This window comes from Toxorhynchites rutilus, chromosome 2 (genome assembly GCF_029784135.1).
Source record: "Toxorhynchites rutilus septentrionalis strain SRP chromosome 2, ASM2978413v1, whole genome shotgun sequence".
Classification (NCBI taxonomy): domain Eukaryota; kingdom Metazoa; phylum Arthropoda; class Insecta; order Diptera; family Culicidae; genus Toxorhynchites; species Toxorhynchites rutilus.
In genome coordinates, this window is record NC_073745.1 from 277,817,099 (window position 1) to 277,831,418 (window position 14,320).

Sequence of the window (14,320 nt, forward strand, 5' to 3'; positions counted from 1 at the left end):
AGTATATTCCAACGATTCACACAGAAGAATCAAATCATACTTGTATCGATTCGGATGAGCGGTTGGCAGCAAGAACTGGAAATGAACCAACGGCACCTCTCCGGATAGCTCAAGATGTTGGAGACAAGTGAGGTCATACGAAGTATACGCGCGGCGCACATATACTTCCAACGCAGCATTGCAGACGGCTCGGTTCGAGTGATAGAAGAAGTCATGGAGAATATCGAAGATGGAAGTTTCCGACAGAATCAGACGCTGCAAGTTTTCAGGATGGAAGTCGTGACCATACATATCCACTGCCGAAAGGAAAATCGATTCCATTTGATTGTGCCGCAGTTCATAGGCCGGTTGATGGGCGGCAATCAAAACCTGGCGAGCTCGCAGCGCAACACGGGAATGATCTGCCCGATTCAGGGAAGTCAGTTCACTCAAAGTAGCCGCAAGCTCATCCGTAAGGCCCGGTTCGTTGGCCCATAGATGATCAATTAACAAAGTTACCAGGAGATTTTTCTTCGCCACCTGACTGTGTGAAAAAATTGTTCCCACCACAACGTCCATACTATCCTTGTGCTTATCTCGAATGGCAGCAACGCATTTATCATAGTGTCCATGCTGAAACTGAGATTCCACCGCGTAGTACTGGCGGAGAAGTTCGTGCACAGCTGCCTTCATGCGACCTCGAATTCCGTTGCGGTAGCGCTGTACCAGCTGTACGATTCCTTGCGTGGTTAGGAAGAACACATCCCGATCGGTGCGTTTCTGCAGGGTGGCTGCGTGCATATCGATTACGGAAGCGATTTGCTGGGAAGGAAATTGTGCCAAAACGCTGGTTATGTTGCGCTCGTACAACTGCATCAACTTGCGTATTTTCTTCTCCACGGACAAAGGTATTCGACCAGACATCGAAGCGATGACTTCCTGCAATTCCAGTAACGGGAGCGACGGATCCCGCAAGCTCTGCATGAATTTTTCAATGATTTCTCGCAGTCTCGGTGCGTTGTAGGGATCTGGCAAGCAATAGCCAGCCAGCGTGTTCTCGAGGATTGTTTTGTACGTGGAATGAACGCGGTTCAGCTTCTCGGGAAGTTGGACATTTTCAGGTGGCAACGGCCATGAACTTTTGTAGGGCTGTGCCTTCGTAACCAGCGACGGGTCATCTAGCTCTAGATGTCCAATCAGTGAACCAGCATCCAACACGGCACCAGGGCGACGCACGAAGGAAACCGTCCCGGTTTCACTGGCAGTTAAGGTCATAACCATTTTCATAACTTCTATTTCCGCATATGGTTGGCCTTTGTTAACATGCGCTCCATCTTCAATGAGCAGATTGATGAGCTTGCCAGCCGAAGGTGAACGGAGCAGCGAAGGATCATTCTCCTTTTCGAACACGCATGTCTGATTGCCAATCACGATCCTGTATCGATCTACTTCCTCCTTCATGTAGGTGGTATAACTCGAACCATCCAGAGAGATTAACATTCCACTGTCCGAGAGACGATGAAGTTCAACCTCTCTGAAAGACCCATTCATTACCAAAAAGTACGTATTGGGGCCACTCTTTGCCGCCTGCACCTTGTAACGGACGCCCTCCGAGATTAGCTCCACGTCAATAACATTGGTCAATGTGTTAGCCGCCTGAATCTGCCCCTTTTCCATGGAAATTTTGAAACTTGTGAAGGCATCCGTTATCTTACGATCGGCTATATGCAGAGAACCGCAAACCACGCCGAGAATAATGTCCGGTTTATCGGATTTCACTCGTTCCGCAATCAGAGCGTCCAACCAGGCGGTATCGATAGTGTTATCCAGGAAGCTGTTCGTTTCTAACAGTGTGATCAAATATTCCACAGTCGTTCGGAAATCTCCACGAATCGATAGCTCCTTCAGCGCAATCACCAGATTCTCTCGGGCCTGCTGTCGATTCTCACCCCAGGAGAAACAATGCCCAAACTGTGAGTCGGCGAACTCGTGGAGTCCTCCCGATGCAGCCACGCTAAAATAACCCCAAACATTTTGGCTCGAACGGAAATTCAATTCCTGCACGGTTCCCGAGCTCGGCTTGAAACCTTCGTCCGGATTCTCCGATGTAATTCGCGCTGCGATTACATGTCCACGTGGGCGCGGTTTCGTTGCCGGATCATCAAAGTCGATCACTGATGCACCCCAAGGATGTTCCCCGTACAACAGGCGAATGTCTTTGATTCTGTACAGGGGTATACCCATACCAATTTGCAGCTGGCATGCGGGAAGGTTCACCTCGGCCACCATTTCCGTACACGGGTGCTCGACTTGCAGACGGGGATTCAGTTCGAGGAAGAAATATTTGCCTTCTGCGTCGTACAGGTACTCGACAGTGCCAGCACTCACGTAACCAACCATCTTGGCAAGACGAACGGCTGCTTTCTCCATATCCTCAAACACTTCCGGCTCGGCAATAATCGCCGGAGCTTCCTCGATGATTTTTTGATGTCGTCGCTGGATCGAACAATCACGCCCGAACAAACTGATTGCATTCCCGTACTGATCGGCCAGCAATTGAACCTCCAAATGTCTCGCACCACGTGCTAGTTTCATGACAAAAATTGGCGACCCAGGCACCTCAGCCTGCACCTGTCGAAACAAGACAGGGAACTCATCGGGGCTATCCACTCGACGGATACCTTTTCCACCGCCACCTTCCGAAGCTTTGATCATCACTGGGAATCCAATCTTTCCAGCCGCAATCAGCCCCTGTTCGGGAGTGGTAACGCAACCTCGAGCAAAAAGATCACTGGAAATCTTAATCTTCTTCCCGCTATACTGCGCCTTCAGCTCCGATCCCGACCAGGGCAACGTTGGTATTTCCGCCGTCTGTGCCACAATCGACGATGCCACTTTATCGCCCAGAGCCCACATAGCACGCTCCGGTGGTCCCAAAAACACCAAACCCTTCTTGTGCAACATCTCCGGCAGCTTGGGATTCTCCGAGGCATGTCCCCAGCCGGCCCATACGGCCTGCACCTGTGTCCTAAGCGCTATATCCACAATCAGCTCCACATTTGCGTAGTTGTTATTGTTCGATCCCCCCGGCACTGGCACGTAATGGTCTGCCATCTTGATGTACTCGGCGTTCGCTTTGAGGTCCTCCGGGGTGACCATAACGACAAAGCGTACCGCTCGTTCATTCTTGAACATCTCATACGACCAGCGCCGCACCGAACGCATGCATTTGACCGCCGCGATGCCATTGTTGGCAATGAGTACCTAAGTGAGAGAGTAGACCGGGAAAGAAACCGATTAGTTTTGTTTGCACCTGTTAAATATTCTATAACTCGATAATATTTGCTTGGTAATCATTACCGGGCAGCGGTGATTGGGTGTGTGTGATGCGTTGCTGAGTGCTGTGAGCAAAAAAAAGCTATCTGCGTCTTGATCAAGCAACACTGTCAATTACTCTATGAAATACACCGTTGAAACGAGTGTGTTGTGTTGCAGATATTGGCGATTGAAGAGCAATAAGTCGAACAACCTGCATCCCGTAATGAACACGCATTATACTTTCAATCAGCTGTGCGTGACGGAATCAGGCTCGGTTATAATATCACTTTTGTTCGCCTTATAAAAAATCATTAAAATTAATCGCCTTATAACACGTATAAATTGAAAGACGTATTTGCTTGGAATATTTCGCGCAAGTAAATATACAAGCTCCTAAATTTTGCTATATTTCTATTACCAGTAATTATCAAGATCGGTATGGTTGGCGGGGTGATGGCTGCTTCGGCCGAGAAAACCTGGCAGATATCGGCGAGTTTCATGATGGAAATTAGAGTGTCATTGTGGCGAACTTAACTCCTAACTCCCCTTAACTCCGATATTTTCCTAAGACAAGTCCGACAAGGATTTACTTCAGGCCCCTAGAGCTCGCCAAACTCGGAAGTTATTCCTTATGGTGTTATTCACTCGGAGCGGAAATCTCCAGTCTTTAGTCCCAAACCAAAGATGTTTAGCTTTCCGTAGAAATGTTGGAGTGTGTCAAAGATACGCCCCCTCACCCTGCTGTTTTTTTGCCTCGCAGTTCTAGAGACTATCGCCGCGATAATGGATATATCAAACGGAGGATCCCCTTTACAACGCATACCGCGGCTGTTGATGTTTATGGTAGCAGCCCAGAGATAATACGCAGTGCATTATTTGAAATCGGTAATGGAGGTTTTAAGAGTTTATCTCTGGCCGGGTACGACAATTTGAGACCGTAGGTGAGACGGATGGGTTTGGCTCCTCCTTAGACAGATCGTTCGATGAGGGTTTGAGATGATTTTTAGAATATTTAACTGGATGGCACAGTTCTTCTTCACCTCGCCGAAATGGTGCTGGAAGTTCAGGTTGCAGTCGATAACCACTCCCAGGACTCTACGGCGGGGGAAATGGTTGATGTAAATTTTGACTCGCAATTTGAAACCTTGGTGTTTATGACTGAAGACCGCTCTCATGCGCCGAAAGTTGGAAACCTCATTCGACAAACCATTAATCGATAGCATTGGTAGCTATCTACATTTTGATGCGTGGTGTCCTGTGGGTGTTCTCATATCATCCGCATAGGTGAATACGAACTCTCCCTTTGGTAGTACTCGGAACAGGGTAGGGTGTTTAGGAAGAGGGTGAAGGCTGAGACGGAATCTTGAGGTACATCATTTTTTTCATGAAGGTGCCTGGAACTGGTGTTCCCAACTTTTAACTAGAAGGTCAGGTTTGTCGCGAGGTCGCAAGGTCCCCCGAGGTCCCGCCTACCCCCCGGTCTGCCACTGTCTTCATAACTAATGGAATTCAGATTCGGTTGCACCTCTTCTGCAGATCTGGGCCTAATATATCTACCGGCTGCGATTCTTCCTGGTTTCAGTTACCATCTCTCCAAGAGATGCGAAATAGGGGTTTGTGTTTGTGCCCACAAATTGTCGATAGTTCAACTTCCTGTTTTCGGTCAGGTAGGTGACGAACCGTCGGTTCGCTATCCGCTCTAGGGTCTTGAATGTACTGCAGTTTAAGGATATTGGCAGGTATCCTTTCACGGAGCAGATTTTCTGGCCGACTTTGGGGATGGCGGGCACAATGTCTCTATTCCACTGGGAAGTAGTGCTTCAACCAGAGGCCATTGAAGATGTCGAGCGGCGTGGTTTGACCTAACGAGAACAGCGGTTTGACCGTTTTATAACAGTTGCGGTGGGGACCGGTGGCTTGTATATTGATCCATCGTGTCACGCCTAAGTCGCGAACATTCTCTACTCGTTGTAGGTCCGAACCTCTTAACCTTTAGTCGAAAGTTATCGGCTGAACTCTTCTTGTGTAGGTAATAACGAAGCTAAGGTTTACGCTCAGTCCGTTGTTCTCGACTAATCTCCCAAAGTTGACCAAAATCTTGCTGAAGCAGATGGCAGTCATTGATATTTTTCACAGATAGGAAAACTATCACCATACTATTTTGCTGAAACACAGTCGGATAATGCGTTCGTAGAGGATGGAATCAACATATGCTGAAGATGTGAATATATCATTCCAAGAAGGATAAGTTAAGGATCTTATTCGCAACACTATCATTGGGTCCGCCGAAGAGATGTGTACGAGCGTTCATAATGTATCTCCATGTTCCGTTTTCATGTACACCACCGAATATTGTTCCGAGCACTCGACGTTCCAGAACACCACGTGCTCCCAAGTTCTCTTCGAGCATCGTCCATGCTTCGTACCCGTAGAGCCTGTATTATTAGAGATTCGCACAAAGTCGGAGATTGTTGTACCTTTGGGATGCCCATAGAGTAAGGAGGACTTCCGTTGACTACATTCATCTACGAACCAAAGTGTACGAACTCGTCGATTACAACCTTACTACCAAAATGGATTCTGTTACGATCAGTCTTTCCCGTTAGCACGCTTAGACGCGTTGATCCGGAGCTCTATCCGCCCGGTTTCGCGTTCCAGGCGGGTTCCGATTATTTCCAAGTCGTCGGCGAAACGAATAAGCTGACTTGCTGAACTTGTTGGAGATCATGCCCTGATATTGAGACCCACGCTATGCATAACACCTTCCAGCGCCACTTTGAAAAGCAGACTGGAGAGTCCACCACCCTTCGAAGTTCGCTGTGAATCTCAAACGATTCCGACAGCTCAACTGAGTTCCGCACACTGCACCGCACCGATGAAAGCCGTGCTCTTCGTTAGTCTTCATAGCTCTCGTTAGTTGGGTCGATGATATTCTATGAAGTCGACGAATATGTGGTGCGTGGGAACTTGATATTCACGGAATTTCTGGAGGATCTGCCTCAGGATACAATTCTGGTCCGTTGTCGAGCGACCGGCCATGAATCCGGCCTGATAGCTTCCCACAAATTTGCTTACTATTCCGATAAATGTGGAAAGAGAATTTGGGGTCCGATTTTAGAGGCACCATTCAAGATCGTGATTACACAGTAGTTTTCACAATCCAGTTTATCTCATTTTTTATAGATTGGGGAGATATTCACTTCTGTTACTATTTTTTTAGCAGTTCCGTCACCCAGATCCCGTCTATCAACCGATTCACACACTGTAGTTTGTAGTTTTGCTCAACTTTTGTTTATTTGTTTATTTTACAAAAAAATCTGACGTGGTCAGGTTCGAAGTCGTTGGAATTGGCTAAATCGACTTAGTGCAGCATTCTCAAACATTTCCGTGCGCGGCATACTATCGATGGACAGGATCATAGTAGGCGTCGGAGTGGAACTAATTGGATTGGAAGTTGCACTTGAAGATGTTGAGAATGATTATGGCAAACCCAGAGCTGTCGGATTATGAAATTGGCCAGAAATTCAGTGCCAACCAAAGCATTGTCAGAAGGATTCGTTTGCGAAAAGGATTTCAATTTTTTTGGGCCAGTAACCAAACAAACAGGACACTGAAGCAGAAGATTCTGCTTCAAAATTTTTTTCTCGCTATTTTTCCTTTGAAGTACAATAAATGACCCTCATTTTGAGTACTAATCGTTCAAATTTTTGCTAATATCCTTACAAGACAGATCCTCTTTTTACGTCCAGATATTAAAATGTCAATTCTATTGGGCTATTTTCTTCGTTTAAAGCATAGTGTGAAAATACATCATAGTAAACAAATTTGTTTCTGAATGTTATTCAGAATTCGGTTTGCAAGAAATAAGTGAGGACTATGGTGCTTAAATACTCTATATATCTTGAAGAGAGACTGGATTATATATGATTTGATTATATACAATTTTCGATTATATGCAGTTTGGTTTTTTATATTTCAAATCTGACTTATTTCAAGAAAAAATGTAACCTTAAGGTGAAATTTAAGTGGCTATTATAAATACAGTGGGGTAAAAATCGTGATTTTTGTAGATTTTGCTTGAATTTTTATCAACAATTGTTTATATTTATATTGCAGTGAAATTGAGAATGAAGTTGGGTGTCACAGAACGAATTGTAGAACAGTTAAAAAGCTTCAATTTAATTGATAGAAATTGATAATATGATTTTTTGGATAATTTAATGAATTAATAAAATAAATTAAAACAGAATTGTCTTCCGTAGCGTTATTTTTAATGTGGAGACAGTATGAGGCAACAGAGTTGGAAAAAAAAGTTCTATAACTCTGTCATTGTTGAAATTCGAACAAAATTGGAAGGTTTTTTTTAATCAAATGTGATCGTCTATAAATTTCTGAGATATTCTGAATATTTTTTTTTTCATGGGAGAAAGATGTTTTCTGACTTATGGGAATCGTGATATGCAAACACTTTTAAAAACTAACTACTTTCAACAATTTATTCACTTATCACTAATCACACGGCACCACCGGTGCTCCACAAGAACTGCACAGCGAAAAAGAGGGCGAGCCATGCGCTCGCGGCCCTCTTATGACTGCATACTGCTGACGCTGCACGCTCCACGTTGTCGACCGTAGGTTGGCGGACCCGAGTGGCGTGATGTACCAAACGGTTCCGTAACGGCTTCCCCCTTAGCTGAAAGACGTCCTCGGCTTTCGTCTACTGCTGAAGTATCAGCGGTACCTCTCTGGACTCGGGATGAGCCTCGGTTGATGCGATGGTATCCTGTTCGATGACTTCTGGTTTGCTGTTGATAAGGAGTGTCTTCCAGGCGGCGAATTTCAAAACGATGATTATGGATGAACCCAGTATGCAGATTAGTAAAGTTGATGAGATTACGGATGCTATCCATCCCAGGAAATGAAGTTTCCAATGGAGGTTTTCGGCTGTCAGGTTAAGGTGTGTGATATGGTTACGCTGTTCCATATGTAACTCCTGTAAATGTTCCAACGGAATGTGGTTAAACAGTTTGGTTGGATTTACCTTCAATCCCGTGGTAGGTATGAACGGCTGTATCTCCATGTTTGTGTTGACATATTCCTCGTCATCCAATTTCAGTGTACAGTTTGAGTATTGGATTAGGAACGACCCCTGTAGAGTGCGTTGGGTGACTGAACAGTTTGACGAAAGTGTTACATTGATTGCATTGACGACTATATTGCCATCATTGATTTTCCGAATAGTTTTGTTTCCGTAGGTGCGTTCTATGGGACACTCTGCTGTATTTCCGGAGACCAATTGTTGCATACAACCCGTCAAAGGTTCTAGATCCGTTGAGGAACATATAAACATGGCGTTGGCTTTGGAACAAGCGCTTTTTAACATGAATGATTTCTGTCCTTTCAAATAAAACTGTGTTTGTAGGTGGACTCTGTGGTGATCTACAATGACTGGTTCAATGAAGTTGAGGGTGTACTGTACATTTTTGATCCTGGGTATCTTCAGTATGTACATGAAAATTTCGTTGTTTAATACTGCGTAGGCATTGGCAGTACTAAGTATGCTATCGACCGAGTTAAGCCCGAAACCGTCATTAATGAGGGAATGATGAATGGTTTCCAATTCGTCGAGGTGAATGATGCGGCTGCTTGGGATACTCCGTCTCGCTAGTGTGATCGCCTCTTCGATTATGTCTAAGTAGTATAATAGCTCATCAATTTTGAATATTAATTCTAATACATCAAAGCCCTCTAAGGAATGTATTACATTTTCCTCATTTTCCAGTATGACGTTAATTGCTTTTGTAATGTTGCTCATTCGTGAATCGAAAGCACTATTGATTCTTATTTGCTTGTTATTCTCGCTAATTAATGAATTTAATGACGAATTTATAATCTTAAGGTCGTCTGCATCAGGGCTTCCCGATACGTATTTCCAGGCCTTTCCGAGAGATTCCCATCGTTTTCTCCTACGTAGTGGTTTTATTCGGTTGTAACTCAAGTTTATTTTGTCTAATTTTGCTTTAACTATTGACTTAAAAGGCGTTTGATTCGACAATCTCTCCATAGAAACGGCGTTAAAGCTTTCTACAATTGTTCCAATTGAGGTCAAGTTTATGGGGTGCACAATTCGCAGAGAACTAGTGCTTATTTTAGCGGGTCCTAACGGAACTATAATGATCGGACTCTGATCCAGGGTATGAATTCTCAAGTCTGAAGTGGCCATCCCTACCAGCGTAAGGAGCCACAGTATTCTGCAAGAAAATATAAAGTGTTGTTTTAGTTAGCTCTTTTCATATCTAATTTGTGAATTTTGATAGCCTTTTCATCTGTTACAGTTTTGCTGGTTTGACTTTGGATTTTAATTGGCCTAAATCTATTGGTGTAAGGGGTCGGCTTTCCTTTCCCTTTAACTAAAGCTTCACTGATGGTGAGGTTTTCATATTCTTTATTGTTTTGACTTTCATTTTTCTGATTGTGTGTCCTCGCTTCTAACGCAATATTTTCCCTGGCAGTTAGTATTATTTTTGCTTTCTGTGTATTTATATCCTCCGGGTTCAATGAATGAGAATTTCCAAAAATTATATCCCTAGGTCTTAATTTCGTAGTTGAATGTTTGGTATCGTTATATAGGGCAGTTACTATGGAGAGCCCTTCGTATAAGGTTAGTTCTTCAAGTTTTCTCCTGTTTGACATGTACATTTCTAAAAGCGTGTTGTGGTATCTCTCGACAATGCCATTGCTGTTACTAGTACTGGCAAAGTGTATATCAATATTTTGATTTTGGAGAAAGGTTTTGAATTTTGAGCTTCTGAAAGATGTGGCTTGATCACATGTTATAGTTTTTGGTAGGCCGAAAATTTTAAAGTATTTTGTAATTACTTCGATCAGCTCATCCGCCGTTTCATTCTGGATTTTGAAAATTTGGGCAAATTTGGAAAATGCGTCAACAAGGGTAAGGAATTTTTCACCCTCCTTGACGTACACGTCAATGAAAATGTTCTCTAATGGTTTGTCGTATGCTCTTCGAGTTATTGGAATTTTGAAGGGACGTCGTTCGTATTTCGCGAACTTGCAGTCCTCACAATTTTTTGCGAATGATTTGATCTTCGTAATCATATCGGGGAAGAAAACTGACTGACGAATCTCCTCGTATGTGAGCTTCCAACTTCTGTGGTTAAAATTATGGCTCTTACGAATAAATTCCTCTTGATCAGTTTTAGAAATAAGATCAGGGAGTTTTAGATTGCAAAATTGTACTTTCATGCCTTTGAATTGATCTTTCATTATTTTAGAACACAATTGTGCAATCTCTAGGGGAGCGAATATACCATTGGATATGGTCGGGGAAAGATAACTTTTAAGAATGTTTCGGATTTCATCTTCGGAATATTCTCCACGGTTGAAAGTATGCCTGCTGTAACCTGAAAATATAGAATAAAATATGTGAGCCGATTTTCTAGGATCGTTTGACACATTAATTATCAGCTGATTCCTAAACTTGTTAATTATTTCTGGTCCATATATCGGGTCATTTTCATAAAGCTCGTTTTGCAAAACGGTTTGAATATTTAGTTCAGATTCGTCAGCTCGTGGTATCCGGGATAAACCATCGGCCACTACATTTTGTTTTCCTTTTTTGTAAACCAACTGGAAATCGAATTGCTCCAGGTATAGCCGTTGGCGAGTCACTCGTCCTGTAGCATCTGTTAACTTGATTTCCTTAGTAAGAGGCTCATGATCTGTGTATATGGTAAACTGCCTACCATACAGATATGGCCGGAACTTTTTAGCTGCAAAATAGATAGCTAACAGTTCCTTGGCGGTGGCAGAATATTTCTCTTCCGCCTTTGTCAATGTTCTTGATAGATAGGCAATGGGTTTTTCACCTCCATTCACTATCTGTGTGAGGACCGCCCCGATCGCAAAGTTTGACGCGTCCGTAGTCAAAACGAACGGCTCGTCAAAATTGGGGTAGTGCAATAAGAGATCCGAACTCATTATATTTTTCAATTCAGTAAAGGCTTTTTCATATTCCGGAGTAATTTCTATGGATTTGGTTTTTCCACGAAGCACACTTGTCATCGGCTTTGCGATTTTAGCAAAGTCGGGAATGAATCTTCTATAGTATGAAATTGTTCCAAGGAAGGATTTTAGTTCCTTCGGGGTTTTCGGAAGAGGCCAGTTTTTCACTGCTTCAACCTTCTTGGGATTAGGTTTAACCCCTTCCGTAGTAACCACGTGACCGAGGAATTCAACTTCTTTACGAAGGAATTCCGACTTGTCACACTGAACTCTAAGGTTTGCTTCCTTTAGAGTTTTTAAAACCTTTTGAATGTCTTTCATGTGCTCTTCCAAAGAGCTGGAAAAAAATATGATGTCGTCCATATAGACGAAACATCTAATACCTAAATGTTTCCGTAATACCGAATCCATCAGGCGTTGGAATGTTGCGGGCGCATTCTTCAATCCGAACGGCATCCGCACAAATTCGTATTTCCCATGGTCGACGTTAAACGCCGTTTTTGGGATGTCAGCTGGGTCTACCTCTATTTGGTGGAACCCGCTGGCCAGGTCGAGCACAGAGAAATACTGCGCATTTCCTAGACGATCCAAAATTTCGCTGATTTCCGGTATTGGATACCGATCAGACGGTGTGATTTTATTTAATTTTCTGTAATCTACCACTATGCGGTACTTTTTCGCACCTGAGTTGTCGACCTTCTTAGGTACGACCCAAATAGGAGAAGTCCAGGCAGATGAAGACTCTCTAATAATGCCTGTATCCAACATCTTTTGGATTTGTTCACTCACTATTTCTCTTAGATGGTACGGATATTTATATGTCTTTTGGTGTATTGGCTTGTTATCGGTGGTCTCTATTCTATGCTTTACTTGATGTGTAAAGGCAAGTTTTTGACCTTCCTGGAAGAAGATGCTTTTGAATGGCTGTAAGGTCTTTGCAAGAAGTTTGACCTCCTCTTTATTTAGATGATCCGCAGGGAAATTCAAATTCTCTTTTGGATTATCGGTTTTTATAAGAAAGTCTTTATTTTCGAATGGTTTCGACAATATAGGCTTCGGTAGGCCTTTTGAATGTACATGAACCATCGCACTATTATTCTTTGCCAAGTAAAGTCCCGGTTGGACTGAAACATTTGCAGTAATGTTAAGCTCATCTTCGATTAGAAACGTTCCATCTTGTAAAGTTGGAATTTTCATGAAAGTTTCGAAATTTTCGTGAAAATTCATGGAAGAAGGGAAATACCGGTAAAATTGGTACGTAGATTTCCCAATAATCAACTCGTGTTTATCTGTATTGATCACGGCTTTCAAGGCTGCTAAGTTTTCGTACCCTATGAGCCCGTCAAAAAATTTATGAAATTTAAACACATGAAATGGTAGTGCTCTGTTGACATCTTTCGGAAAAAGATTCGCGTGCACCACTTTATCCAAAATAAATTTTCCATTTTTGTTCGTGACGATGGCTGGCTGATCAGTCACTTTTGCGTTTGCCACATGTTCTGGATTCATATACGATTTGTTCGCACCTGTGTCTATCAAGAATTTTAAGATTCCCTTGTTAGATCGGTAGCGAATGTAAGGAATGAAATTGTTCAAGTTATTGTCTGGTCTTCCTCTCCTCTGTGAAAATTTACTTCGCGTGTATTTTGCACTTCGCACTCGGTCGCGTTATTGTCATCATCGTCATCATCATCATCACTATCCACGTCAACCTCGTTGGTGTTATGTTCCACGCGCGGTTTAAATTGCTGAATCGGTCGTTTGAATGCAGTTTTTGCGTTCGTTTCTTTGGCATATGCTCTGTAAGAGCTGTTGCTGTTGTTGTTATTATTATAGCCACCAGAACCACTGCTACTAGGGTTACTGTGCTGTTTGAAAATTTGTTTTGCGGGTTTCGTTCTACTTTCCGCGTTTTGATTAGTGCATACAGCCTGGTATGCCTCTTCTAAAGATTTTGGTTTCGATTGCCTGATAATGGAGGCCAGGGGCTCTCCGATGTTGTCCAAATATCGTGTGATTGTTATCACATCAACTACCTCTCGAGCCGATAACGGGTTCGAGGATAGATTGGCTTTTAGCCTAGTGTTAATTTCTTTGATTTCATTAAAGAATCTCAAATGATTCTTATCTCCTTTCTTCAAATGGAACATCGCCGACAAATTAGTGGCGAAGTCCTTCTGGTCCCCATATTGTTCGATGAGAACCGATTTGATACCGTGAATGGTATCGGGATCACCATTTGCGCATAATATCACGCGAGCGTCCCCTTTGATTTTATTTTTTATTGCCCGCAAATATATCGAGCTAAGCGAGTCGGGTTGCCCGTTCTCGCCTTTTATTTTAAACATTTCGTAAAGCTCGTTGACTTCCTTGAGCCAACTTGCCAATTCCTTTTTATTTCCGGAAAATTCCGACATATTTTTAATAGGGTCGGGGATGGCATATTTGTTGCCCTCCCTGGCCACTACCAATGCTCGGAGCTGTTCAAGCTCTGTTTTGAGTGCTTCAAGTTCACTGGCTCTTGTTTCCGGCATGATTGATAATAGAGTTTTAGATGTTGAAAAGTAATTCACTTACGGTTGTGTTTGCAGCATCCGGGTGATCCTTCGACGGCTGGTTACTCGTGCGGCGGGATCTTCCACTATTTTAACACCTCACGATCCCACTTCTGACACCACTTATGGGAATCGTGATATGCAAACACTTTTAAAAACTAACTACTTTCAACAATTTATTCACTTATCACTAATCACACGGCACCACCGGTGCTCCACAAGAACTGCACAGCGAAAAAGAGGGCGAGCCATGCGCTCGCGGCCCTCTTATGACTGCATACTGCTGACGCTGCACGCTCCACGTTGTCGACCGTAGGTTGGCGGACCCGAGTGGCGTGATATACCAAACGGTTCCGTAACGCTGACTTCAAGGGGATGAATCAAAAATTAAATTCTTTTTTTATATTCAAAAAATAAAAAAAAGCATAAAAGTCGAAAAAAAAACA

The 14,320-nt window shown here is 43.2% G+C and overlaps 2 protein-coding genes across 4 annotated transcripts in view; both read right to left on the minus strand.

Moving 5' to 3' along the window:
- Positions 1-14,320, minus strand: part of LOC129769593 (acetyl-CoA carboxylase) — a 51,918-nt gene that overhangs the window by 15,490 nt on the left and 22,108 nt on the right. For both annotated transcript variants that reach the window (XM_055771957.1, XM_055771958.1), the window contains one exon: positions 41-3,243. In XM_055771957.1, the coding sequence (XP_055627932.1) occupies positions 41-3,243 (3,203 nt within the window). The remainder of the gene's footprint in view (positions 1-40; positions 3,244-14,320) is intronic.
- LOC129769594 (uncharacterized) lies at positions 7,573-14,244 on the minus strand. Of its 2 annotated transcripts, XM_055771960.1 has the most exons (3): positions 13,897-14,244; positions 8,339-9,548; positions 8,064-8,241 (listed from the first exon to the last, which is right to left on the minus strand). In XM_055771960.1, the coding sequence occupies exons 1-3, from the start codon at positions 13,911-13,913 to the stop codon at positions 8,200-8,202; spliced, it is 1,269 nt and encodes a 422-aa protein (XP_055627935.1). In that variant the 5' UTR covers positions 13,914-14,244; the 3' UTR covers positions 8,064-8,199. The 2 variants fall into 2 exon arrangements, with proteins under 2 accessions (XP_055627934.1, XP_055627935.1); XM_055771959.1 differs by having other exon boundaries at positions 7,573-9,548.